The sequence below is a fragment of the Dermacentor silvarum genome, chromosome 6 (genome assembly GCF_013339745.2).
Source record: "Dermacentor silvarum isolate Dsil-2018 chromosome 6, BIME_Dsil_1.4, whole genome shotgun sequence".
Taxonomy (NCBI): Eukaryota; Metazoa; Arthropoda; class Arachnida; order Ixodida; family Ixodidae; genus Dermacentor; species Dermacentor silvarum.
In genome coordinates, this window is record NC_051159.1 from 129,708,735 (window position 1) to 129,736,701 (window position 27,967).

General features: G+C 46.3%; 1 protein-coding gene across 1 annotated transcript; it reads right to left on the reverse strand.

Annotated features, from left to right (window-relative positions):
• Positions 1-9,355: 9,355 nt before the first annotated feature.
• On the reverse strand, positions 9,356-27,680 carry LOC119456883 (aminopeptidase Ey-like). Its single transcript, XM_049669117.1, has 19 exons — positions 27,252-27,680; positions 26,697-27,199; positions 25,649-25,804; positions 24,725-24,827; positions 24,275-24,398; positions 23,617-23,774; positions 23,057-23,170; positions 21,997-22,131; positions 20,232-20,395; positions 17,863-17,957; positions 17,628-17,758; positions 16,661-16,716; positions 15,484-15,631; positions 15,144-15,223; positions 14,111-14,224; positions 13,557-13,730; positions 11,035-11,178; positions 9,656-9,728; positions 9,356-9,568 (listed from the first exon to the last, which is right to left on the reverse strand). Exons 1-19 carry the CDS (start codon positions 27,678-27,680, stop codon positions 9,398-9,400), a joined length of 3,072 nt encoding a protein of 1,023 aa, XP_049525074.1. The 3' UTR covers positions 9,356-9,397.
• Positions 27,681-27,967: the final 287 nt, after the last annotated feature.

Here is a 27,967-nt window from a genome sequence, read left to right on the forward strand (position 1 = left end):
AACGTGAACGCCAACTGAGTGGCCCAGCTGTCCACCTTGCTACAGATGATAGGGTTATATCGCCGCCGATATCCCTCACTGAAATGCACTGCATGGTTTGCGGCCTTCTCGCGTGTTGTTACAACTCGAAAGGGTGCAGGCCATCTGTTTTCTAGTGGTTTGGACTCGGCCAAATTCTCATTTTACTGATTCGTGTCGGCGTGTGGATTCGGCTGAACATTCCACCAGAATCCTCCTGGAGCACCAATTCACCGTGTTCTGCACCGTCATCGAGGACGGCGACGAAGGAGAGTGGATGCTGCTTCGCACGCGCCTCGAGCAAGTGAGCGACGGCGTCGAGCGCAGAAACATCATCCTCGCCCTCGGATGCACTAAGGACAGGAGCAGGCTCCATAGGTATGTATTTAGGGCACGTTCTGTCTGTTCTATTCTGTTCTGTCCTGTCCTGTCCTGTCCTGTTCTGTTCTGTTTGTTCTGTTCTGTTCTGTTCTGTTCTGTTCTGTTCTGCCTTGTCTTGTTTTGTCTTGTTTTGTCTTGCCTTCTCTCGTGTGGTAAGGTCTGATGTGGTCCGGTCTGCTGTTATTTTGGTGTGTATCCGTTTCCAGCTGACAACTAAACTTATTTTTTAGACGTGATTAATGCCATTTAAAACTTGTTAAGCAGTAGCCCCCCCCCCCCAAAAAAAAGGCATTTCTGTATTCACGTTTGTTCTAACAAAGGGGATAAAAACTATAGCTTTCTTCCTAGTTGTTCTGTGTCACCGCAGAAATCTCCGGACAACGTAGAGCAGGAACTCGATTTATGGGCGTCACTTGCTGCTAAGCTAACTAGGGCGAGATGACAAGTGAGACAGCGTGTTAGGACAAGAAAAAAAAGATTAATAAGACACGTATCGTGTCCTTGCGTTCACGCACTGTTACTTTTATTGCATCCGCTAATTAAGGCGTTTCCTACGCTGCCTTGAAGCATAGCGGAGTCTTTTCAAGTCGCGCATAACATCGCACTGCTGTTAAGGAAAACATGGGTTGCACTTACCTCTATATGCTTCAAAAGAAAACGAACATTCCTCGTGGAGAGAGCGAGCTAGAGAATCCGTTATTGTACTAAGTGAGGGTCAAAGTCCCGTGAGGGTTCTTAGTCCATAGCCCCTGCAAGTGGTGCGATGTGTTGGGCCCACCGGATAACAGTGGTGCTTTTCCCCGGGTCCGAATCGGACAGCGCAGCGTCAAATGAGGAAAGCCATTCAGCAGTTTTGGTTCTATGTAAAACAGTCACGCTAGTGCCACTCACTACGTTATTACCAGAGGAAACGCAGAGAGAAGCTTAGTGCTAAATCAGAAAGTTGTGGGTGTATGTGTTCGTTACTTTATATGTTTATGTGACCATCTTTGTTCCTTGCAGATACTTCGAGGAGTTCTCGGCTTCCTCTATGAGGATGGTGCCCCTTTTGTTCACAGAGGTAGCGAAACGCGGTAACTTTTGGAGATTGCGGACTGCCGAATACATTCTCACCAACTGGAAAGAGCTGAAAACAACGTGAGCACGTTATTTATTAACATTACCGGAAGCGATAACCTGACCTACGTGCACTATAGGGTACCCGTCTGACCACCGTCAAAGCTTACGAAATTTAATTCTGAGGTTTTACGTACCAAAGTCACGATTTGATCATGAGGCACGCCGCAGAGGGGACTCCGGGTTAATTTTGACCACCTGGGTTTCGTTAACGTGCACCCAATGCACGGAACCAGGGAGTTTTTGGATTTCACCCGCATCGAAATGCAGCTGCCGCGGCCGGGATTCGATCCCGCGCCCTCGGGCCTTAATAGCCATAGCCAACCCGGTGGGTAGTCGAAGTTTGGCTTACCCTGGAAGAAAGGTATCCGCATTTTAACACTAGCATTCTTAGAACACTATAGAACTATATTAGGTATAGCTTGCGCGATGGATTATCCTGCGCGAAAAAAAAGATGTAGCCACGGAGGAGATCTCAGTTGAGGAAAGCACGTCTCTTGAACACAACGGATGGTCTGAAAAATCGGGAGTGGACACGTCATGAGCACGTCCGCACACAGCCTCTGCGATGATACTGACAGAGGCTGTGCTCTGCAGTGCTTTGTTATCTTTGCTAAGTAAGGAAGCCGCATGCCACGAATCCGTAAGAAATCGGCACCTCAGCAAATAATGGCATCGGAGCAGTGTGAAGTGGTAGATTCAGAAAATTCAGTAAAATTGGCTTAGCATGCATGTTTTTATTGTGTTCAATTTCAACGTAGTTATTTACATATTGTCAATGGTTTACCACTACGTACCAATCTAAAGGGGATATAAGGCGTTATCGGGAATTCGTTTCCTATATTGCAGTGGTGACATGAACCCTGTCCTATGTTCGCACCATTTTATCGCCTGCACAATCTCTCTTCCTGGTTGAAATGGACGTTTGAAATACTTTTGAGCAGCTTGCCGTCACCTGAGTCTTCAATTAGTGTCCAGATGGGAGGTGGGTTAAGCGGGAACGGAGGCCAGGCCAACGCAAGATAACGAACGTGCTCGCGGGTGTGCTTCTACAAGATATACTTGCGAACAAGGCACTGTTGAAACGTTAAAAAGAAGGTGGGAAACTTCAGCATATGAACGCATTGCTCGATCAACAGCAGTTGTTCTTTGGCCCTTGCTAACGCCATTATGCTTCACTGAATCACACGTAAATCATATTACACGCATGTTCAATTCACATGCAGGTACCCGCGCCACTTTCAAGGCATACTCACGTCCATCTTCAAGTACGTGTCCAGCAATGAAGAGCTCTTAGAGGTACACAGCATTCAGTCAAAGTTGCTTTTCTTTTAGTCAGATTTCTGTGTTTCTTGTGCGGTTCACTTTGACTTCAGTGAGAGTTATCGTACAGATTTCTGGATTAGATCCTCATACATCCGTTACTCCGCTTCGAGCATAGGTGTTGCAGTTAATAATTCAAAAAATGTTTGTCGCGCGATTCGGGTCAATGTTATGTAAATATAACTGTTTTTTTCGCCGCACATTTTGAAGGTGGATATCGCAAAACTAGTGATTCTCGGAGAGTTTCTAAGAAACGTACAGGGCCTTGATCAGCTGCTCTTAAGTCCGCAGTTACAACGGGTTCCCTAAATATATTTAGTGAATATCGCTTAAGTAAAGCTTTATCGCCGACTGCCACATATTTTATCATGTACGCTGTCGTGACTAATATGCTGATTATTCATCAGCATATTTTTGGCAGTCCTCGCGAAAATATCTAGTAAACGTCCTCGAAACATCAAGGGCAAACAATGACGCCACCACCACGCACGCTCACTGTTTCAGTTTCTAAAAAAAAAAAAGGGGGGGGGGGGGTCCATACATTGTTTCTTTTGTTTCATGCTTTGTTCCGTTGTTATCGCACGAAACTATGACGCCACGATCAGAACACTAATGCACAGCAAATGGTAACGCCTTGCAACCCGCGTAGTCAGTGCCCGACATTGTGCCGACGCACACTTTTTCTGCTTTCCTCAACTTCAGATAAACAAACTGCTGAGGCGGAACCGCTGGTCCCTGCTACGGTACAGCGCGGCTTTCGACAAGATCGATCAGGCAGCCAAGAAGAACATACAGTGGGTAACTTCTCACTACGCCGAAGTGGCCCGCTGGCTCAAGCGCGACGTCGCGGAATTCATACTCGACGACCAAGTCTTGCACGGCAACGCTACGCTCAGCGGTTTGGGTAACGACACCAAGAACGAAGACGAGACTGACAGTCTCGACATCGGAGCCAGTGAAGTTTACGAAGCGCGGGGTATTCCCGACTACCGGGTTACCGATGGCGCCATCGCCAAAGAAAACAACTCCGGGTTGGACTCTGACGTCGCGGGGCTCGGAGACACACTGCGCAAGCATGGTCACAGCGACCGCGCTGGAGACTTTACAGGCACCGCTACAACAATGAGGGATTTCGGTGAAACGTTCCGAGCCAAACATAACACTGGCAGTCACGAGATATCGGTCACTGCAGCCAATGCAGGAATGAGTGAGAGCCACAATCAAAGTATAGAAGGAAGCTTTTCCGAAGCCGTCCACGGACACCAGAGCGTGGTGAATAACGCGGATGACAGTGCTGCCATCGTAGTGCCTCTAGTAACCGGACAAAGTATGCCAAAGGAGGATGACTCGTTTGAAGCGTCCTCGCTAAGTAATACCAGCCAAAGCCAGGAAAGCAACACCACAAAGAGTGTGACGAGAGACGCTGACACCACGTTCAGCTCGCCTGTTGCCTCACGGGTGAGCACGGCTGAAATTGTGGCGAAAAACGCGAAGTTCGATGCTGCAATATTCAATGATTCGGGGCAAGACCCTCAACTGGCCGAATACGCTAAAGACGAAGACTATACAGACACTAGCGTAACCATAAATGATTTCGACCACATACTCATCACCGAACACTTCCGAGACAGTCACAATGCTTTAGCAGAAGTCAAACGTGCAGGGTCGAGCCGAAACCTTAATGGCAGTCGTGATGTGAAAAATAAGAGGATGGCAGAGAGGGCTGCAAGTTTTTTCACCGCCGCGTACAGAGACGAAGGTGCTGCCAAGAATGGCAGTCCCGGAGTGGACGTCGAGATGGCTAAAGCAACTGCAGAAAATTTCTCGAAGAAGGTTGAATTCTTTGAAATCTCGGAAAGTTATCGGAACAGAAGCGAAGGTAGCAAGAACAAGACGGACATACGAAGGGGCGTAGATATCACCAGAGAGTCATCTATTGCTCCACAGATGAATGCCGCTGAAATTGCGACTAAAAAAGCAGAGTCCGAGGCGTTTTTTCTTAAGGATGTGGAGGAGAACCTTGGGTACAGCAAACATGCTCAAAACTATACAGACACAACCATAACCATAAGGAATTTCGACGACATATTTCTCACCAGACATTACATTGACAGTCGCCGTTCTTATGTCACTGCTGAACGTACGGGTGCGAGGGGAAACCTTAACGGCAACAGTGACGCAAGCGCAAGCGTGGCAGACAGACCCAGCCAAGGTAGCGAGAACAGGATGGACGCTGATATGCCAAGAAACTCATCCATGGTCTCGTGGGTGAACATCCCAGCGGTGGCGGCTGAAAAGGTAGAGTCGCTTGTGGCGGGACCGAAAGACAGGGAACAGAACCGTCGTTTCAGCGAACGTAGAGATGGCTATACGGACACTGCCGTAACCATAAGGAATTTTGACGACAGACTCCTGTCTAAACATTACCTAAACAGTCTCCTGGACACTGTGGTTGCTGACGGTATTGGGGTGAGAAAAAATCACAATAACCAGAGTTACGCAAGCTATATCGCTGCCTTCAGCCGAGACAAGAGTGTGGCCAAGAATGGCAGTATAAGGGCGGCAGCTAAAATGCCTGCGGTAACTGGAGAGAAGTTAGCAAAGAAGGGTGGGTCTCCCAAAATATCGTCGCAAATTTCTCCCAGCGAAAACCGAAAAAGTAAGGACCGTAAGGATGTGGGAAGAGACAGTGATACCAGAAGCAACTCATCTGTTCTTTCGCTTGTGAGTGCCGCTGGGATCGCCACTGATGAGCCGAGGCTTGATTCAGTAAAACCGATGAATGAGGAACTGAACACACGGTATATGACAGATGAAGACTACACAGACACCACCATAATTCTAGAAAATTTCGACGATAGGTTCCTTACCAGACATTACATTGACAGTCAAGGGGCTTCCGTTGTTGCTGAAGGCACAGGGCTGGACGGAACCATTAACTACAGCATTGATGAAAGCATAAAAGGCAGGGCTACAAGTCATCTTTCTACCATCCACAGAGGCGACGCCATACTTGAAAATTTCTTTGCCGAAGAAAACCATGGACAGAATAGCGGCTTTTTAAAAATGTTGCGTAGCACTCCTTTCAAAGACCAAAAAAGTAAGAACAAAATGGACGTTGAAAGGAATGGTGATGCTGAAAGAAGTCCATCTGTTTATCTGGTGAATTCACCCAAAATTAAGGCTGAAGTAGGCTTAAACACTGATAGCAGATGTTTAAATTCGAGTTCTGGCAGCTGCAAGGGCGAGGGCCAACACGCCAGTAGTAACTCCCTCGTGAATGGTGGTGGCAAATCATTCAAAGCTGAAGAACGGAATACCAAGAATTCCAATGAAGACGGCAGAAGCGCCACGTTCCTTCCCATTTACTCTAATGCCGATGGCATAAAAGTTGACGACAACGTAAATGAACGCAAAGATGATTCACATTTCACCACTAGTGCTGGTTTCTCTCCTAGTATGGTCTTGCTGCTTAGAGGCAACACCTCGGGCATCGCAGTTGAGCCTGTCAGCAAAGTGGCAAATGGCACTGTAAGGACCACGCATAGGAGCTCTGAAGAGAGTACGAAGAAATGCGATGAAGCGACCGGCAGTGCTTTGACGATTAAACCACGGATGGCTCCGAGTATGATCCCGTTTACCAACAGCTACGGCAAGGTTCCAAGAGCCCCCAGCTCACTGACTGAGCGAATTACTGCAAACACAAAAGAAAGTGGTGACGTACGGTTTACTCCCAACAATGAGGTCAACAGCGATATAAACGTCGGCAACACTCACAACAACGTCAGTCACACTGCAAGTGCAACGAAAGTTGCGAATGCAGTCACCATCTCGATTATCAAAAAAATAACGGATCCCAAGAACGCTCCCAAAAGCTTCAGTTCCACCATCGCGTCTTCGACCAATGTCACCAAACCGTCAAAATCTCCCTCTGCAAGACATGCCACTGAGGATGTGGAAAAACATAGTGTCAAGATCATGAATACTAGTGAAATCACTAGCATCACGAACTCTGCCAGGAACACAAACGCTCCCGTAACCATTTTCCCTAGCAGCGACAACGCTGGGACCCTTCCTTGCGATTCCACAAGCACCCCTGGACAGCAAAGAAGCAATGCAGGTGACAGTGGTGACGTCCACAATGATTCCTACGATGATGGCAATGAAGAAAACGTTGACAGTGAGTACGCAATGAGAGAAGACAGCGCTCGGGACGACCATAAGAAGTTGAAGAAATTGGCCAGCGAATAAACAACTTTCTAGTAGAGCGAGAGCAATTCCTGACTCCTCTAGGCGCATTCTAAGATGTTCGATTAGTATATTGGGCGCTCTTAGCTTAGAATTTTTTTACCGATCATTTAACTACAACCGATAACAACTCAAACCTAAACGTGTCGGCCTGTGCACAAGTCACTCAGAAATCAACTGAAAATGAGTGCCTTGTGCGCTATACACGAAATTAACAATACACCTATAGCCGAAGGATAATACAAAAATTAGGTAAGGATATTGACTATTTTTCGGTATGTATTGTTCCCTTTAATCTCTCGTTTACCCATGCATTACAGCAAAATTATATTACAATAATGTGTCAAGGATATTTACCTCTATTCTAAGACGTATTTTAGGAATATTCTTAATTAAATGGGCGCTCAATTTTACAACGTCATTCATTTTCAATTATCAGTGTTACCTTGTGGCTCCGTGTCTTAACAGAGCATCGAGTAAGATGGTCGTAATTAACGGCGATGTCACTTTTACGAAGCGAATCGAATGCGCTAATTGACCTGCTAGGGCCGTCGGAGCAAGCAGATGATCAGTAGCAGCTACAGAAGGGCCAAGAAGTAACTATAGGCACCAGAAAAAGAGGGCCACTGAAAGGAAGGTCAACGGGCTCATGCCGGACGCGGGATCGAACGTTGTGCGTAGTTTTCAGCTTTCATATGACGGTTACGTTCATTACAGTCGTGCACCGATTTGAGCTGTGTTGCCACATTACCCTCCCCATGCAGGAAGGATGCTGTTGTACTTATCACATAATATGCAGCCGCAATTTTTTTTTCTACCCCGATTGCGAACTTCAATTTGTGTTAAACTGCAATATCATTAGGTGATCAAGTGCCAACTGTAGCAGTACGCAGACGTTCAATTCCAGTCAGTTTATAGTGCACAAAGCGTATTGACCACGATGTGCAGACCAAACTTTGAAGAAATTTCTTTTTCATCGCAATTGCAGTGGACCGATATCATCTTTATTCCCCCGTATATAATCCAAAGAATATCAAGTAGGTGCAATGCGCAGAGATTGTGGGCCCCCTCTAAAAGAGCATAAGCTACACTCGGCAGCCAAATTGGCTTTTGTGACGCCTATACAGCTTACGCTATTGAAGTGTGACTGTGTCATTTTGTTGGCTACCTGTTCATGCGCACCGAGTAGCAGAGGCTGGTACTGAAGCCTGGCCGCCACTAGTTTCTTAATAATCCTAGAACCTTGCAAGAAAAAATGAAAAAGATTTCTTTTCTATATATCTGAGGACACAATAGGCATGAAGTGAATGTAATAAGAGGCTTCACCTAGCTTCGCTTGCAGCCGAAATCGGCGAGCAACAAGAAAAAGAAAAAAATGTGGTTGATCCCTCTTATATAGGAATCGGTATAGAACACGAAAGTGAAACGTGTCTTCACAGAAGTAGTGTAATGTTTATTGCACATTGATATATAATGTCTATTGGTGTTTTGTGGCTAAAGCGCCCTTAGGCGTTGATGCACCCACGCTGACGCCTGGTGGCACGTCTCCTCCATCACGACTACCAACGTCGATGACCATGAGCAACCGTCGTGCATATGGAAGCTGCACTACGCTGCACACGCTAGCACAACGCGAAAGACGAAGCACGTAACTGACACACTAATACAACGCGCAAGACAAAGCACGTAACTGAATCGTCACCGAGTCAAATCAGCGCGTACAGCGCGTCGTAATTGCAGCCTCCGCGATCAACTTCAGAAACATTTTCAGAGCTAATTGCGGAGGCCACGCTCCGCTGTGCTGAGTACGGTGAACGCCACCTAAGAGGCGTTGGTAGTGCTTCTTGATGCCAGCGTCCCTTCGAATGCTGGCATCGAGGCGTCGTAGTGCTGAGAACACCGAAGCGTTCACTGTCGGTGCGCGTTAGTGTCATAATGCAGTACTTCTCTTTTCTGCTCGTAGGCGGCGGCACCGCCCCGAGCAAGAGCGCGGGTACACGGAGGAGTGTTAGATATATAAGGCGCGTCTGTGTAGCTCTCTGCAAATGCGTTTGTGGCGCAATGGGTTAAACGCTCGGCGATCTATCGTCGCGGACCGAAAGGTCGTGGGTTCGATTTCCAAATTTTGCATGTTTGTGGAACTTTTTCTTCTGGTTTCTTTCTTTGTATTATGTTCTATGACGTATTTCCGTGACGGAAATACGTCAGTGAAGTCTTGGTGGACCCCGGCATAAAACACTTTCGTGTTAAAAGCCGACTGCTTCGCCACAAGCACCACCTTTAATCCCACACTACTTGCAGCTAGCGCTTTTCAAGCTTTCAGGTTTTTACTCTTTCGCTCGTCTTCAGCCAGAAATTTGCTGATCTGCTTGTATTGCGACGCCATCCAAGCTGTGTTCGCGGCGGCGTTTCTGTCGAGCTGCTGGAAGGCCCAGGTCACCTCAGCCGAAGTCCCATTGAAATTGTAGAACAAGTTGCGAACCTTTACGGGAAACGAGGAAAATGGCAAAATTTTTTAGCAACTATATGTGAATCTTTCATGTTGAGAAGCAAATGGCATGAAACTCACTTGGTCGAGCTCCTGATCATTCACCATTTTCGCAGCGACGCGAATCAGGATCTCCATGAACCTTGCACGCCACCTGGGTGGTATATTGTGGTAAAAATAGCTTGTCACGGTCGATGACAGGGCGACAAGTGACCAAGTCATAGCGATGGCTCGTGTAAAAGGAACGAAAACAGTAGATTAAGCGCCTTATTGTGCCTTGCTAACACAATACAAACACTTGTAATGCGCTTAGTATCCTACAGCGAGGCAAATTATACGGCACCGTAGGCCTCTTAGGAAATGCAATTGAAGCTCACGTAGGACAGGCATGCCCTATTTGGTTAAGTTCATCGATTTAGCTGGATGCACTTAACCAATCGTATTGCATTCATTACAGGAGCTGATTCATGGACATACTTCCTTTTGTGTTTGCACTATACGAGGTCGGCAAACAAGCATGATTTTAAGCTTATGATCGCGTGCGCTGTTGATCGAAGAACCACCGCCGTGGGTCCATAGGCTGCTACCGTAAATACGCGGTACCCTTTGCATGAACAGCATAACAGGATTTACAAAAAGAAATCACCGACCATTACGATACTCCCTAGTGCGAAATTTGAGCGCAGCTCTATACGTGTTTTCATTTCGCGATATATTGACTGGCGCGGACAATCAGTCTCGTGCGGCACGTTGCAAACGGAGCAAAGTATGGCGCGACTGCCTCGCTAATCTGGAAATCGCGAGCGCCAGCGCGTGGGGCCAGCGCGTGGGTGACGCGTGGGCGCGATCCACAGCAGCCGCCGACAGAGCTCCCAGACGATGTGCGCTACTCTGGCGCGATCCACAGCAGCCGCCGACAGAGCTCCCAGACGATGTGCGCTACTCTGGCGCCATCTCGTAGCAATCGTCGCCGCACTACGCTTATCTTCTCACGCTTTCGCCATACCCTCTCCCGCTTTCCGCCGCATGGTTCCGCCGCACCCCCTCTCCGCTTTCCTCCTCGCGCCTCCTAGATCTCCCCACTTTTTTTCATCCTCCGCTGCGCGCCGCGTTCGCTCTCATCTTTCGCTGTGCTCGTTCGCTCGGTTACAAGTGACGCCGACGCTAGCCGCAGGAACGGACGCCTAAGATCTGCGCTCTAAAATAGTCAAATTCGTTTAAAGTAAAATGTCTAATGCATCTAATGCTTGAGGTGAGCAATTACCTTCAGTAATTACTTATGAGACAAGGCAAAAAGTGAGAAAAAAAAGTATCGCGCGCCTGTTGAGTGCTTTGACGCCATTACACGTCAAAGCAAACCTACGTGCATGTTTAGGGACATTGCCACTGGCATTGCAAGCTAGAAAAGATAACGTAGAAGTTTTTTAACGGCTTCATTGCATAGGTTAAGGAGCTCGTACATGAAGAACATTGACGGCCAGTTCTTGCGGATGAAGTCCAACGTGAGGTTCCTTCCTTCGACACTCCGTTCCGCCACGAAGGTGAATATGCGGACGCAGTCAATCACGTTCAACAGCTTCTCGTTCAGAGTCTTCCTCAGGAGCCTGGGCGAAAAGGAGAGAAGTCTGATGGGCGGCCGATTACGCCAAATCTCAACGAGTTGCAGACGTGGAAAAGTTTTCGAGTGTAGTGTAGCGAAACCGTTTTTCAGCAGGATAACCTGTTGCTTCTGTGAAGCAATACCTGTTGTATACCTATGCTAATCTCAAACCAGTGCGTGTAGTAGTCCCGGTGTTTCGCATTCTACGCCGCTGTGCGTGCGTGCGTGCGTGTGTGCGTGCTTTCTCTGGTTGCTTTTAACTTTTTCCAACATGTACGATAAGTGTCATGAATGTCAGATCCGAAATGCCAGATACTGATATTCAGTTCTGAACCTCACTCTGAAACAAAATCTGAGACCAAAGAAAAACTGCGTGACTTGAAAACGTGTTCTCCACTCGTCCTAGAAACCCAACGGCAAAGAGTACCGGCGAAAAAGAACGCATGACAAGCGCAACCGAAATGCGCTTCTTTGGCCCTCAAAAAACAGGAGCCAGTTGCTTCGCAAGGTTTTCTTCGCGCGTGAGTCCTACTACAGTTTCTTGGACAGCCCGGGAAATCCCCGTTCCTTGAAAACGATCGATCGAGCGAAAAATCGATTCGCTGCACTGCCCTATTCAAGGCTCTGGTAATGATGCAGGCCAGCTGCAGCGTGGCACACTCTTAACAGCTACAACGATAGCTTAAAGAAAAAAAGGGCCAACTTGAAAGAAAACTAAAATTATTCATTCACGTTACGCCCAATCCGCTCCAAAGGGCTCGTTTTCAGCGCGAGTTCCAGCTCGACACTGTTGAGGAAGAGGTTGCAAATTCCAATTGCGTTGGTTAGAATATAAGTGGAACGTAATAAACAATCAAATAACTCATGCTGATAGCTAACGTACACTAAAAACATTTTGCATAGTCTTGGTCACTCGAGCGGTATATGGTTTCCTGGGGCAAAATTCACAAAGTTTTTCGTTCGTATACGTGTTCTTTGCCATTGGCCGGCCCCCATCGCCAAAATTATTTCCAGCATCATCACTGGTAGAAATTTGCTTTCACGAACAATTATAGCGTACATGTTTTTGTGAACACGGGTCCAGGGAATTCATAATTTTCCTCGCGCCTATGTTTACAACACCACACACTAAGCGCCTTGAACGTGCCACAGAGTGGGTGCCATCAGCAGAGGAAAGAAAACCGGTTGCACGCTCAGCGAACCAATATAAATAAAAAGAAAAAAAAAGAAGATACATTTGAGTCGCTGAGCACTGTGCGTCTGAAATAAAATGTTATAAATTTTCGAGCTAAATAAAAGTGGGATGACGCTTGTATGGAAGGCACTCCCAAGCCATGGCCAGTATATTTTACCGATATCCTTGAAGAAAAAAAATACACTCAGGTACACTCAAGGGTGATCGAACATATGAGGACAGCGGTGTGGATTACAGGGAAAACGGGTGCGAGCCGATAATCTAATTGAGGTTAAAAGAAAGAAGTGGAGTTTGGCGGGTCACGTAATGCGTAGAGAAGACAACTGATGGTCTGTTAAGAGTAAGAGAATGGGTACCAAGAGAAGGGCGCGCAGTCCAAGACGGCAGAGGATAAAGCGATGTGACGAGATTAGAAAATTTGCAGGCACATCATGAATATCGGCTGACACAGGATAAGATTAAGTGAAGATCTACGATAGAGGCCTTCGTCCTGCAGTGGACATCAAATAATAAGGCGTTGCTTTGCTATCGCAAACGCCAATGACCAGCGGAGCTGAAGGGAAGCTTCAGCAAAGTTGTGCAAAGCTAGGCGAAGAAGAGCGTGGTTTAGCAAAGCAGGATCAAAGCTAAACGAGGTTTACTGCTCGTTGCTCGGGGTCGGCTCTCCATTTCCTAGCACGCTCACGAGCCGATTCTCTAGTCTACGGCGTTCCAATCGAGCGGCTTCTTCGGGAGTTCTAGCGGTCGGCTTCGCCATTGCGCTACGTCGAGAAAGTCCAGGGGGAGAAAGAGGCCCGCCGATGTGCGAGCGTGCCTGTTACTAGGGAGCGCTGACGTCATTACCAACGTCATACCACGTGCGCTCAGCGCGGCTGTGCATTGGCTCCGCTCCGGCTCAACTCTGCCCTGCTACCTGTGCCGCCGGTCCTCCTCTCCACTCACCTCCCTCCTCCCCCTTCGCCACACTCTCTTCCCTCTCGAGAGCTTTCCCTTTCGCTATACACTTGCCCCTCTCCCGACTTGGCTATGCTGCGAACATCGCTGCGCACGGACCAAGCTCGACTTGAACAGCTCCGCTGTAAAATTCTGAGGACAATGAGGCCACAACTTTCGGCCGCCCGCTATCTGTGTTCGCATGCAACGCGGTGTTTCGTACTATATAGTATCGGGGCAAAATGCGCACTGACGTTCGAGTGATCCTCTGGTTGGTGGAGCAGCTCAGCGCCCAGATGAGCTCGGAGCGCTCCAGGCCCGGTTCGTGCGCGTGCTCCACGAAGCGGTCCCAGACAAACTTCCAGTCCGAGTAGTCGCCCCGCTGCACCGCGGCGCAGTACACGAAGCCACGATGGTTGTGAGGTATCCTGCGTGCGTACGACACGTAATTTGAAGTACGCTGTTTTCTGCAACCATGCTGAATATCCATTAGCGGCTTGAACATGCCGGTACTAGTCAATCATTCCTCACAAAATAATAAAGGTACACGCAGATGTGCTAATTTTGTTACCGTGCATGGTAGTAAGTTACCGAAAGTAGAAGAAATTTTGCAGAGCGAGGTGTGTAAAAAAAGGATAACGCGTAGGACACTCGGTCATCTCACTGCGTGCTCTCTGGTAAACTTATGCGCGAAATGCGCTCACCTTGTCAATGTAGAGCGAAAGGTAGAGGCGCGCTCGGTACAAATCGCAACTGTCTCACTGATATAAACATTAATAAGGTGTTCTTAGTAAGGACGTCACTCAACTTGTTCTGCTGTCGACTGGCGCTCTTGAACGCCTTGAAGTAGTTGACTGCAGCCGACACGCAAGGGGCGTAGTCGTAACGACAAGCCAACGCGTAGATGTCCCTGCGCAGTAGCCTGCGAAAACAATGGGACCGCTTACACCGGCAGCATTTGTGGGGAATCTATTTCGAAAACTCGAACTACAGTACTGTAAGGCAAATATCATTTGCTTACGTAGAGTTGAAACAGTAAATGGTAAGTACAGTTGCCTAGCTCATGAAGGTGATGGCGGGAGCGCCTAATTTTTTTCGGCGGTGGACAGATTCGGACGATGCAGGGACGAGATTAAGCTACCTTCTCGTTTTCTTCGGCTCTTTCATTTCAGTCACCACTCCCCTCAGAAGGGCAAGATAAATTTGCTCAATGCTAGCGCGATGACCTTCAAAAAGACCTGTGACTGTGCGTCGGAAATACGAGTTAGTGTGTGTTTCCCTTCTTTGTGTACGCATCTAAGCTGGAGAGTTTGGCTACAGGTGCGTTTTAACATTGTGTGACGTCTGTCTCATTTAACTCGAGTGAAACAAGAGGCAGCGCTGGCCGAGAAGTTTACATGGCTATAGTTTATGTACTTCGACGATACAACATGACACAAGGTATCGCTCACAAATTACTTTTAAAAAATTAATTGTGGTGTTTTACGTGCCGAAACCACGATATCATTCAGGCACGCCGTAGTGGGGGGACTCCAGATTAATTATGACAACCTGGGGTTCTTTAACGTGCACGGGCGATTATGCATTTCGCCCCCATCGAAATGAATTTATTTAAGAGCAAACAACTTCCATCCGGCTGCCGCAGACTTTGTTATTGGGATTGGTTCTTGATCATCGCTCTTAGGCACAATGACAAAAATACAAGCGCAGATACGTTCACCTGCTTACAGTGGCCTTGCTTCCGAGGTCAGTTACTTAAACAAGCTGTGAATTTAGTGACACAGAAGGCTATTACGCTTGAGAAAAAAAAGGTGATCAAGAGAAGAGGAAATAAAACTTGCGTTTTCTGAACATCGTCGGAAGGCTTCTCTTCCCAGTTTAGCGCCGTGTAAGCGGAGGTGATCAGGCGCACGACAAAAGCCTAAATGCGAATAAAAGAAATCGTTATGGTGTTACTGTATAGGCGTAGCCAGCAAATGAGCGAAGTGAGCAAAGCTCTAGACAAAATACGAAGAAAGTTGCGTAATGAACAAATGTTTGTGTTCAGAAATTGTAAACCAAGAAAGCTCGGCCTTTTCTGTGTGATAATGCAGGAATGTTTCACTGCAAATACGGATAAATACCAACATTGAGGCCTCTCAGATATCAGATCATCGCTGGTTGATCTATGAATGGACTCACCTTCCAGGACGGGAATATGTTGGTACCCAGCAGGAGCTTCTCGATGCCTCTCCAGGCATTCAAGACTGCTTTCCATGGCAGAAACTCTCTTTCCTTGGTCAGGTAGCGGCTGGCAGAGAATGCTAGGCTCATTTGAAGGGCGCCCGACCTGGAACGACACGCACACGCAGCAATCAAGAAATTATGCCTTAATTTCTCTCTCTTTCTTCCTGAAACTTAGGAAAGCAATATTTGGCAAGCGTTCGTGGCATGATAGTTCTGAATGAGACTTGTGAGTTAGTTGAATGTACACTGCCCATCTCGCCCTGTGAACTCAGCGCGAATCGTACACTTATGAAAACGTATTCAGACATTCCATATGTTGTCTACCGACTTCTCCTAGATTATTTTGCTTCCTGAGGCTCCTAAGGCACGCTGTGGCTCGCCCTTTTGACTATTACAATCCACATTGTTACGCGAGGGAAATCAAAATATTTATAGCCGGCTTGTAGAGGTGCGAATTTCGGGAAAAACCAGACACACTGTCGCACGTGGGCTTCTAGAGGCGTTTCCTATAAAATAAAAAGGAGACAAATGGTGTAAGTGACACATCTGAATCTTTCTATATTCGTGCAAGATGAGGTATCTCGGGAATGTTTTCAATGTGATATCGTGACGAGGTTTGAGCACCAACCCAATGCCCATGTGCTTTAGGGAGTGTGTGTACGTTTTGCAGTGCCTGCAGGAAATAAGTTGTTAGCGGCATTTTTTCTGTGGTCTAGACTTGTCTTTTTTTTCATTTCTTCCAGGATGTATGGAGACTGTCCTGAATAAATTTGTGTAGGGTACCATAAGTTGAATTCGCGCAACCAGGAAGTAGATTAGTTGTGTGCAAATGACGAAGGAAAGCGTTTCAGGTATTCCCATTCGTAATGGAAAGGAGAACACAAGAGCCATAAAATCGGCCACAACTCGACGGAGTAGGCAAGAAACACCGGGCTGGTTTGCGCCACTCACATACGGTACATATTTTTTGTACGATTACATCACGGTCTGGTTTAGTTTCTTCGGAACCACTCAGTTACAAACCCATTCCAAATGCGAAGCCTTCTCTCGCATACCCCTCTGAAGTTGACTGTCACGGATAAATATCGCAAGCCAGGGACTCCCAAACCCGTCTCCTAAAATTATAACTTACCGGGCAAGGTCGTAGATGTCAGCGAGTAACTGTGCTCTGTTTTGATGCGGTATGGCCTGTATGAGAGACAAAAATGCAGACGAAGATATACGTGCCTGGTCAGCAGTCGTAAACTTTCTCGTGCCAAAGCATACTTTACAGTTCGGAGAATATTTTCTATTCGTCTAAATTGAGAAGATTGACTGTCGGGATACTTGGTTCATGATTGGGTAAAAACAGCGCTACGAGCCGGGTGAAACAAGGAATAACAAACATACAGACACGACGGAAAATACTTATATACGGGGGAGGGGGGCAGTGACATGCAATACAAACGATAAAAAGGAACAAATAAAAGAAGTGAAAAGTCAAACGAATGAGGAAAAGCTGAATGACTGAACCAATAGAGAAAAAACGTGAAAATCAGTCCATACTTCCGAGTCCATTGTTTATACAATGAGGTCAACGCCATACGGAGGTGGTAAAACCCCTTCCGTCATTGGCATTCGGTGGGCTCAGGCACAAGCTTATAAAACGGCCGCCATTCTCGGACATTCATCTGTAACCATTCCAGTTTTATTGTAAAGAAAATATACAAACGTGTAAATCCCACATCATGTAACACCGTGTCTCAGTCACTGCCTTATCATCTTTAAAAGGAACCTACTATAGAAGCTCTCAGAACTTAAATGGCTAAGTAATACAAAGGTTCCGTCCGGTTACTTATTTTTTTTCTCTTTGATTTGCGTCTTTCTTTGCCGCTTAGCTTGTGGAAGCTCAGAATACCACCATAAAAGCAAATTGACCAACTGTAGCTTTCGGTAGTAGTGAGGCAACAAAAAAGCACTCAAGTGCAATATGAAGTGATAAAAAATTACCAAAGATAGAAACGATGGCAAAGGAAGAGCAGCAAGCTTTTAAAAACATCTTGAAGTATCAAGTACGAAGTTGCGACTACAGAACGCAAGGGCAGGAACGATTCACTTACCGTGTGGTCTTTCTTCAGTTGTTCGATGAGCATCATCCAGTTCCTTTTGTCGTAGTTCACGCGATAGAAACCCTTGGCTTTCAGGTTGAGCAAGAGCCAGGTCCCGTTGTAAGGAATGTCCGTCAACTTGCCTGCGAAGAACAGCAGCCATCGCAATTCCCCGATTGCAATGCATCCTTCAAAGTCTTACATTGCCATTTTTATCAACAGTATCCTAGGCAAAAACGTCATTTACCATCAGGATTCGACAACCAGACGACCGGAGGGTGGTCCCTGAATTGCGAAAATGGACCTCCGTTGGAAAAGGTGATCGGAATGTGCCAGATGTTGCTGAAAAGAAGGAAACGAAGGTATTATCAACACGTTTTGAAACGCGAACCGGAAAATCTAAACAAAAACACGTCTTACACGGGATTACATTAAGGTGTCGTGCGATATCTCTCTGTATCATACCGGGGCTAAACGTACTGCGGTCCATTCACTGCCCTTCATATAATAAATCCCGCATGTGTCATAAGCGCTCGCTAACGCAGGATCATAAAACCGCGATTTACTCTGTTCAGACCTGTTTCCTTTTGAATTTATGCTCGTAGCACGTATGCGCGAATAGCACGGTGGGGACTAAGTGAGATTTGTGGGGTGAGTTTGTTCGTTTTTAAGATCACTTCATGTCAATGGCTTTCTTGTACGCGAATATCAACACACTTTCTGTGACCTACCGGCGCATTGTTAGTATGCATTTATTTTTTACGACTAGTTTAGCAACGGGTGAAAAAAAAAAAAAAAAGATCTGTGCAAATAAAAAAGAACGACCGGCCACTATCAAGAGTTCACATTAACATAAAGAAATGGAAAGTAACTCCAGTTAATGGCAACCCAAAAATATCTAATTCAATTCGATTTTCTTTTTTCATTTCCATAAGGCATGTATTTTTACCTATGTCCAGTTTCAGGCACTTTGTTAACGTTAAATAGGCGGCGAATCTTTACGTATAAATAAAAAAAGACGGCAGATCTCACGCCCTATGGGAATCGATGTTATGCAAAGCAGTGCGCGGGGAGTCTACCATGTTAACGAAACGACCATGAGAGCACCAAGACGTATACGCGGCTCGTTCATGACCTACATGACGCGCTTGTCATGACATCAATGTCATGAGTCCTCAGGAGTCCGTTTAGCTACACCTAAGCGCTGTTAAGGCGAAAGCCTTAGTCATGATCATGACTATGACTTCGACCATCAACCTCTAGCCTTTTCCTTCACATAGTACCACATCCGAACCCATTCCATTCGTTTTTGAGTCTTGATCTTTTTTCGCTGAGTCATTTTCATTTTTGCTGAGTCATGGTCATGACTATGACTTCTACCACAATCCTTTATTGTGTCCTCCACTTATTACCCACGTCCGAATCCATTCCAGTGGTTTTTGAGTGTTGATCTTTTCTCGCTGAGTCATTCTCATTTTTGCTGAGTCATGCTCATGACTATGACTTCTACCACTATCCTTTAGTGTTTCCTTAACTTAGTACCAACGTCCGAATCTATTCCAGTGGTTTTTGAGTGTTCATCTTTTTTTCGCTGAGTCATTGTCATTTTTGCTTAGTCATGCTCATGACTATGACTTCTACCAGCATCCTTTAGTGTTTCCTTCACTTAGTAGTCCGAACCCATTTCAGTGATTTTTGAGCGTTCATCTTTTTCACTGGGTCATTGTCAGTGACCTACATGTCATGCATGTCAAGACATTTATGTCATGACCTATCACTTATGTTCATCATTCACTCCTGTCATACTATTCCAATTTTGGTACCTGCCAAGTTAACGAAACGACCATGACAGCACCAGGGCGTAGGCGGCTGTTTTATGACCTACATGACACGCATGTCACGACATACCATTTATTTCGTCATATACTCTTGTCATAGTATGCCAATTTTGGTACATACCAAGTTAACGAAACGACCATGAGAGCACAAAGACGTAGGCGGATAGATAGATAGATAGATAGATAGATAGATAGATAGATAGATAGATAGATAGATAGATAGATAGATAGATAGATAGATAGATAGATAGATAGATAGATAAGATAGATAGATAGATAGATAGATAGATAGATAGATAGATAGATAGATAGATAGATAGATAGATAGATAGATAGATAGATAGATAGATAGATAGATAGATAGATAGATAGATACTGCCAAAGTAGCAAATGTTCGCAAAGAAATGCATCGCATTTAGAAACAATCCAGAAAAACAAACTGTTTACATCAAAGGTATTTCAGCGAAGAAAATTTTGTCTTATTTTTGTACAAATTCTGGCCGTTATAGGTTATTTTTATCTATATTTTGCCGATTTTTGGGTGCTCCTTCTGTAGTATGGAGGCCAAACCTCCCTACTTCACCGTTGGTCAAGTTCTGAGCATTAAAATTCTTTAGAGAGCGCAAAATGTGCACTGCGTCACAATCGAGCCACCCAAGCTTTATTTACATAACATTCGAATCGGCCCGCGTGGTAAACCCGTGAGTACAACGCCGACGACCCACTTTCAATGTCTATTATGCTCTCGCATTACAACGGATCGGTAACGATCACTGACCTGTTTTCCAAACGAGGTTCGTTCAAGTAGTAGCGACACTGGGAGACCTTGGCAGTGCCCGAAGCGTAGAACCTTTTGACAGTAACCAAGGGGTAGCCATCTTGCTTCGTCCACGTGTGCATAACCGAGGTCAGATCCATGGGAGTGCCCGACATGTTTTCAACCTGCCGAAATATCACGTGAGCACATACAAGCATTCAGGCCACGATGCTCCTGAGCAAAGACCACGAGGGTAGCATTTAACTGTGCATATGCTTTAAATGGGAATCGGAGACGTGAGGTAAGCTGGGCTAACATAACGCCCCACCCTCGAGCAAAGAAAAAAAAATATCACAAACACATTTCATACTTTTTCCACGCGCAATAGATCACCGTTCCCAGCGGTATGTGCACGGAAACATTGATGTGGTAACATTATAATTTGTCGCTTCCTTGGAAGGACTCAAAAGAATATATATAGAAGGAACTGACTTTGCTTTTGCAGTGGAATGAATGGCAGATATACAGACTCGTATAGAGAAGGAAGAAGCGCAATCATAGCAGAGGAAAGTCAGCGTGTTAGCACGTTTACCTGTAGCAGACAACGTTCAACATTGAAACAGGCTATTTCAGGCAGAAGTTTACTGCAGTGGGCTAAACATATTTTCTTTCGATCAAAGAACTCGGAGCTATCGAAAAGCCCAAGAAATCAAATGTTTCTATTTCCCTTGTGTTTACAATTAAGTCGATGCGACACAAGGGATGTATTTAGGAGCTTTATTAGCACCTGCACTTCCGCGACGAAATCCCCCCCCCCCCCCCTCATTTTACTCACGGTCGTGATAAGGGGGTTTTGGAGGCAAGCGACAAGGTATTTCAGCCCAAGACGAAAGTTGCCAGCATAATTAAAAGCAACTGACAACAACCACGTGATGCTAATGCCGCTGAATTTCACGACTGGTATGTTGCTGGTAGTCCCCATCGCCACAGGGGATGAATTACATGGCCTAAAATTCTCAATACTTGAGGGCAGTAAGCGTTATACAACCTATTTTGAACAAAGAAACGGAAATAAATAAAGTATATTCCAACTAACTGACAGAAACTTAGATGCTGTTGCATTTGCTTCTGGCTGTGCTTAAATGTGTGGCTGCGCTGCAAAAACTGACACTAACATCAGGCTGTTTTTTTTTTTTTCCTGTTATACTACGCCAGCTTCTGGCAACATCTTACTCTTCAATATAAGGTGGCTAAGGTGTCCGCAAATTGACCCGTTTGTGCACGTTCAAAAACTTCACATAATCGAGAGATTAATGGGCAGAAGTCGTCCGCGCAGTAAAACCACACTAATCACAAGACTCGCCTTACGTATAACGAATTGTTCTGAGACGGCTACAAAAACAATATTGTTAATGAAGCCCGCTGAAACATGCAGCACTGCTGGCAGTACCTTCTCGAAAGCCCTCCATATGTCGTCCTCGTGTATGCGTTCGTGTCTGTACGACTGGAGGAATTCCTGCAGCAATAGAAGAGTTATACGGATGTATCAGTGAAACGTAATGGCGACTGGTATACAGCGGTGAGCTATAGCGCAAATTTCTTGAAAGAGTACTCACGCTCAAACCTTTCCGGAAGCTGTTGTTGCTCAAAGACGACTCTACCATCCTTACCAGAGCGAGCCCCTAAAAGTATAATGACATCGCTCGCACATCATTTTACCGTGACACGGCACAACGATGAGGAAACGTTGAATGTTCACTAAATCACTTAAGGAAATACATCGTGCCTTCTTTAGGTCGATGTTGATGAGAGGGTTTTCGGCCTGCATATCGATGGAGTCCTCGTCTGACAGCGCGTAGCGGGTGCCCAGGCTGTCTAAATACAGCGCCTCGTGAACGTCGTAGACGAGCTCCAAGTCAGCCTGTGGGCGAGAAAGAACCGACAAGGACAAAGTGCGGTACTGTCGTGGACTCTTCTTTGCGTGCTCTTGTAACGTTATTGACAGTCCCCAATACATCCCTTAACCCATCTAATTGGTCTATTTTCTCAATGTTCAATTCACTTCATACTTTGTGCGCCAGAAGGGAAAGTAAAATATATGATCTCGTAGGAGAGAAACTGACACGGTTAAGTGCGGTAATGAATTTCGTTTTTCCTTCGTGCGCACGTACTTTGCGCGCCGAAAACCTTTTTCTAATATCCAAAATTCAAAGTTTAATTTTCATGAGTACATGTATATTGCGTCTAACTCAACCTAAAGAAGTGGCGAGAAGATTTATGACTAAATCATGATCTGAATTACGTTATTCTGTGTTGACCATGAACCAGTGACACAATACTAGCTGGATGTTGTTTACTTATCACCGAGATCGCCTTCCGACAACTCCTTAAATCGTACACAGCACGTTTCAGTTGTTTTGCGGTGTCACAAATGTTACAATGTTTGCACCATCGGGCAGGCTTCTTGCCCTGGGCGACGTCCTCTTTCTTTTCTTCTGCAGGACTTTTCTCAGTAATGAACACTAAAATAAGCTGTATTTTTGGCGATTACTGTAAAGAAGGTGTTACTCAATCGATAAAAAAATCGCGGTCGTGACTCTGATCTGCTCCTATTGCTCAGCTACTTCACAGAAGCAATTGCGTAGCGCGCAGCATAACCCCTTGTTCTGTAAAGCTTGCTTTTCTGCGTTTCACAGGTGCTCAAGGTGCTGCCTTTGTGCAGAATTCAAAGTACTGCTAAGACCATAGCACATGTATAATTTGACTCGCACGTGTAATGTGCAAACCAAGTAACGTGCATTTCAAGCTGTAAGGATAAATTCAACATGGCGGGACTGATGACTTACGGAATCCCAGTAGGGGTCGATTTTCTTCAGCGCCGAGTACTTGTTGAACCCGGCCAGTGCTCGGCTCAGCCAAATGTTATTCCACCCAGACAGCGTCACGTGGTTTCCAAACCACTTGTGTAGAAAAAAAAATCGAGAACAATTACAAAGGTTACTACATTAAGAATCATAACTTTCGATACCCTGGGCTGTACAGCCTTCTTGCTGTTAAAATTAGAGCCGGGGCTACACAGTCGTTTCCCTGTTCCTGTGTCGAGTAGAACAGAAAGAAAGCTAGAGCCATTCATCAAACTTTGCTCAAGTGTATTTGAGCAAAGTTGATTGCTGAGGTATTCAGTTTTTCGCTCCCATCTACCGATTTGCAAAGTTTAGTGTAGCAGCGATTTTGTTTTTCATAAGATAACAACTCATAGACACAAGCATGCTTTCATTTCATTACTTTTCATTTGATTTCAAAGCTGACAATCAGCATCACACTGCCGCGTTTAAAGAGCAGCCAAATACACTTCGCCAAGTGTGCTCTAATGTAGTTTCAAACCAATATGAACGCACAACCTCACCTGCGCCGATATGGCCTGAGCCAAAGCCGACAACCTCTGCACAGCATCTTTGGCCATTGTCTTTCGTGGATTCTGAAGGACGAACGTCGGCTCCTTCATGAAGATCAATCCAAAGTAGCCGGACGTGACAATGGAGCAGTTGGCAAGGATCACGATATCTGAAATGCCGAAAGACACTCTTAGTTGTCTGAATTTCCTCATCACAGAAATGTTCCGGAGAAGGGTACACTAACGACATGGAATGAGGTCATGCGCCCCAAATGCTAAGCCAATGCATACATTAACTAACATGAAATAGTACCAAACGAAACGCGTTATAATTCCTCAGTTGAGACATTACCTGTTGGTTGTAGTGTACTTTTGTTGGTACTTATTTACTCCATACTGTGTAATTGATTTTACATGTTGTTTTTGAACTATCACCAACATTTCTTTCTATGCCTTCGTTTTTTGTTTTTGTTTTAATATTCTTCTGTGCATTCCCGTTTCCAATACTGTATTCTTAATTCTTGCATTGTATTTTTCGCCCCTCCCCTCTGCAATGTACTACTATGTACCTTGAGGGTTTTACAAATAAATAAATATTTAAAAAATAAATGAACACATGTACACTTGTTAGAGTCGTGTGCAAGTGCGTTCATAACGTATTTGTGCTCACCCAGTTTCGGCATCGGATACTTCGTCTCGTAATAATCTTCGTAATGCTCGAGCAACTTGGGCACGACGTCCAGAGCCAGTTTTTGTGCCAGGGCTGTAGCCGATGCACGAGTCCAAACCCGCATCTGAAGTGAATCGGACGAAACGTTAGCAAGCTGCACCATGAGCGCCCATGAACTGCACCATGAGTTCATGCTAGAGATGCGCAAAACAGGATGCGCAGAACTGCTTCCTGCTTCAGTTAGGACTGACGCGAGGGAAGCAGATGACCGAGTCTTATTTCAGGCCAAATGGAACGCGTAGCTGGAATGAGCGGCGCAGTTCCGTATACTTTTGTCGGGCCTGGATAAAACTCGAAACGTCGACGACAGGAATTGCTGCGGCAGCTACGAGGGTTTCAGGGTTGATCGCTTAACCAACCACGTGGTTATTTCGTGGTATCCACGCTTACCGTGCCCTTGCCGAAGGACGGAAAGTCGTTCAGTGTGAGCGCGATGAGCAGGGTTGGTATCCTCGGCGTCCTGGCAAAGGTGTCGGCCACAAGGTCTGGCGTCCTAACATATGGAAAAGCGAAATTTACAGAATTTAACAATATTCATCAGCAGCAGCAGCCTATCTTTATGTCCACTGCAGGACGAAGGCCTCTCCCTGCGATCTCCAATTACCCCTGTCCTGCGCTAGCTGATTCCAATTTCCACCTGCAAATTTCCTAATTCAATCACTCCACCTAGTTTTCTGCCGTCCTCGACTGCGACAATATCATACTAATACATATACGACTAAGTACTATATAATACGTAAATTTTAATCGAACAACGACGGCCGTCCGCGCTTTTACCGATATAATATAGCTGAATTTATTTGGCGTAGCGCATGATGCGCTGCCTTGGAAATCTGCGTATACGCAGCTTCCTTATAGAGCACATTCACTTGTTCTCTTTGTGCAGCGCAAAGCAATAGCACATAATTCGACAGAAAAAAAAATAATCTGATAGAATCAACGTTGGGGCGATATCTTTGTAAGCGATAACGTTGCAAGTATCCCTCAGAATATCATGAGTATGTTGTAAAGCCAACGAAAGATATCGCTTTAAAAAAGAAGACAGCGTAATTTTCGCGCGTTGTCAATTGAAATGTGCCCATTATTTCTCCATGTATAACAACCCCTTGTATCTTTCGCACACTTTGTGGGTTCGCGCGCCTTATAAGGCATTGAATATGTTAAGCCTAATATTCTCGTGCTAAAACACAATTCCTAGTATTCGTTAGTCAACGTATATATTTTCTGGTACTGTCTGGCGCAGGCCGTCGCAAAATCTATTCACATTTAGTGAACGTGCACTTTGATCCTAGAAGTGCACGTGGTGCACGTTACCTTCTTTCCGTCCTGTAGACTGGCATGTTGGACAAGGCGTTGACCCCTTTCTTGTGCACTATGGTGATGTCAAAGCTGGCCGTCACCGAAGGGTCGTCGAAGCAGGGGAACACCCTCCGGGCGTACTTAGGGCGCATTTTAGTGAGCAGGGCCCACCTGCACGTGTGAAGCACGATGTCAGTGCCATAGTAAAATCCTGTTGGTAGGCTTAATTTCTTGTGACGTCTGCGAAACGTCAGCTTCTTAATGTTTGTAGATCCGCTAAGTCGCGAATCAAAATACCCCCAAACGCCTCGCGCGCGCACGTGTCCTTGCTTCTCCTTCGCACGTTTCGTAGAGCAAAGGTTGACAAAAATTCATGTCTATCCCGTAACCGCATGCATAGCTGCGAGCCTGAAATTTTTACTAAGCAGCGTACAGCCTTAGTAAAAGTAATGAAGTCGCTAAGAGCATGGGTGCTGCAAAGTTCTCTGTAAGTTCTCTTGGTATTTTGAGCGCTGTATAGACCGGATGTAGACGTGTCAAGTAAGCACGTGGTTATGCGCGCAATGGCTTCATTTATCTCCTATATTTTTCTAGAACTGTCGTACAGTAATTGTTTCCCATAGTCATCGCAATATTTCTCGTTGTGCATTAATACCTATAATCATCGCCACCACCTTATTTTCTACAATGGTGAGGCCCGGAGTACTGACAGAATGTATATGAGTTCTCCACAGTCGATATGCAAAACAGACTATACTTTTAATCGGGTACTATAAAATTTTCGGATCAGGGACTGACTTTCCGAACGCTCTGTTTGCGATTGTTAGATGTTTATGTAGTTCAGCGTTGACTTCACGAAAGAGAGGCGACTTCGTCCGGTGAGATTATTTTGGCATAATCGTAGAAAGTTATAAGGGTATGCCGATACCAAAATTGTGTGCCAGGAAAAACAAGCACTAAAATCTTAAAAAAAGAAAAAGCTACCAACAGGGTTTAGAAATTAAGCTGCGAGCTACGTCACATTTCATTTTATTTCACCGCTAATTATTGTACGGACACCTACTTGTGTCGCTTTCCGGGAGCTTCGATGTAGCTGACCCGGTAGAGCCCCTTGGGATCCGTGCCCACCGTACCAGAGAAGCGCAGAGTCAAGTTGTAGCGCTCGTTCCTGTGGAGCTGCTCTTTCAGCCGGATGACGTATAAGTCCTCGAGCACGTTGCGAGACGTGTTGTCGATGCGCAACGGCTTCTGGACGCTCCTGAAGGTGGCCACGATGTTGAGCACGTCCACCGCCAGTACGGCCGCGGCGTGGAGCGCGATCTTGTCCGTGCGCTTGCGGCACACGAAGGTGACGGTCACGGTTCCATTGAACGAGAAGTTGGTCGCTTCGTCCAGGCTGGGCTCGATCTCCAGGACGTAGTGTACGGGAGTGGAACCGTCCAGCGCGACGCGGCGCGCGCCGCGCGCAGTCGGCGTAATCGGAAGGCGAGTGGCTGCGGGATTCGTCGAGTCCGTCGTGTTCTTCTCGGTGGCCTGCGCCTGCTGCGCTGCCAAGGACTCGAGCTTCTGGATGCCGGCGTTGACAGGGCTCGGACGGAAGCAGGGGAGCGTTGACGACGTCCTTTAGGCGTCGCAGGGTCTCGATCGACGACTCCTCGTCGGGTGTTTCTTCGGAGCGCAGTCTCGGTAGAACGTTGCCAATGGTCGTGTTCGTCGTCGTCGCCGTCGCCGCCGGGGCATGGGTGTTCGCGCCGAAGTACCACCACGTGAGTGCACCTCCGGCGCGGCCGCCGCCACGTCGCGGCCCTACTACAGTGGCGGGCAGCGAGCGGTGCGGAGAGCTGGAGACGGACGCGGCGCCGAAGCCCATCATGACGACCACGCTGATCACGAAACACGAGCCCATGCAGACGAGCTGCCAGGGTTGGTGTTTGACTACAGCTGCTTGCGCGCTGTCTCTATCAATAGAACGAAAGAGCTTGCTGCTCGAGTCGTGCTCGGTCGCGTCGCACGGCTCGGCAGCGGCTCGGCGCGCCGACGACGCCATGTTGCGGGCACCTGCGCTTGTTGACATAAGAGAACTTGTTAACACTTGCGACGCTAGTGCAGAAAGATATCGTACATGTATGAATGAGCCTCAGCCGCAGTATGACTGGATTTTTTTTTTTTTTTTTTTTTTTTAGTTTGCAACTGAAAAGTCCTCGCGCTTCATGGGTACCCTATATGATTCAACAATCTCTTAACAGGCCGTTGCATAAAAGGCATCGTAATGAGGTACTATAGAGGACAAGGGCTTAATCCTTCTCGACGTGGAATAACGTAGTCACACTTGGC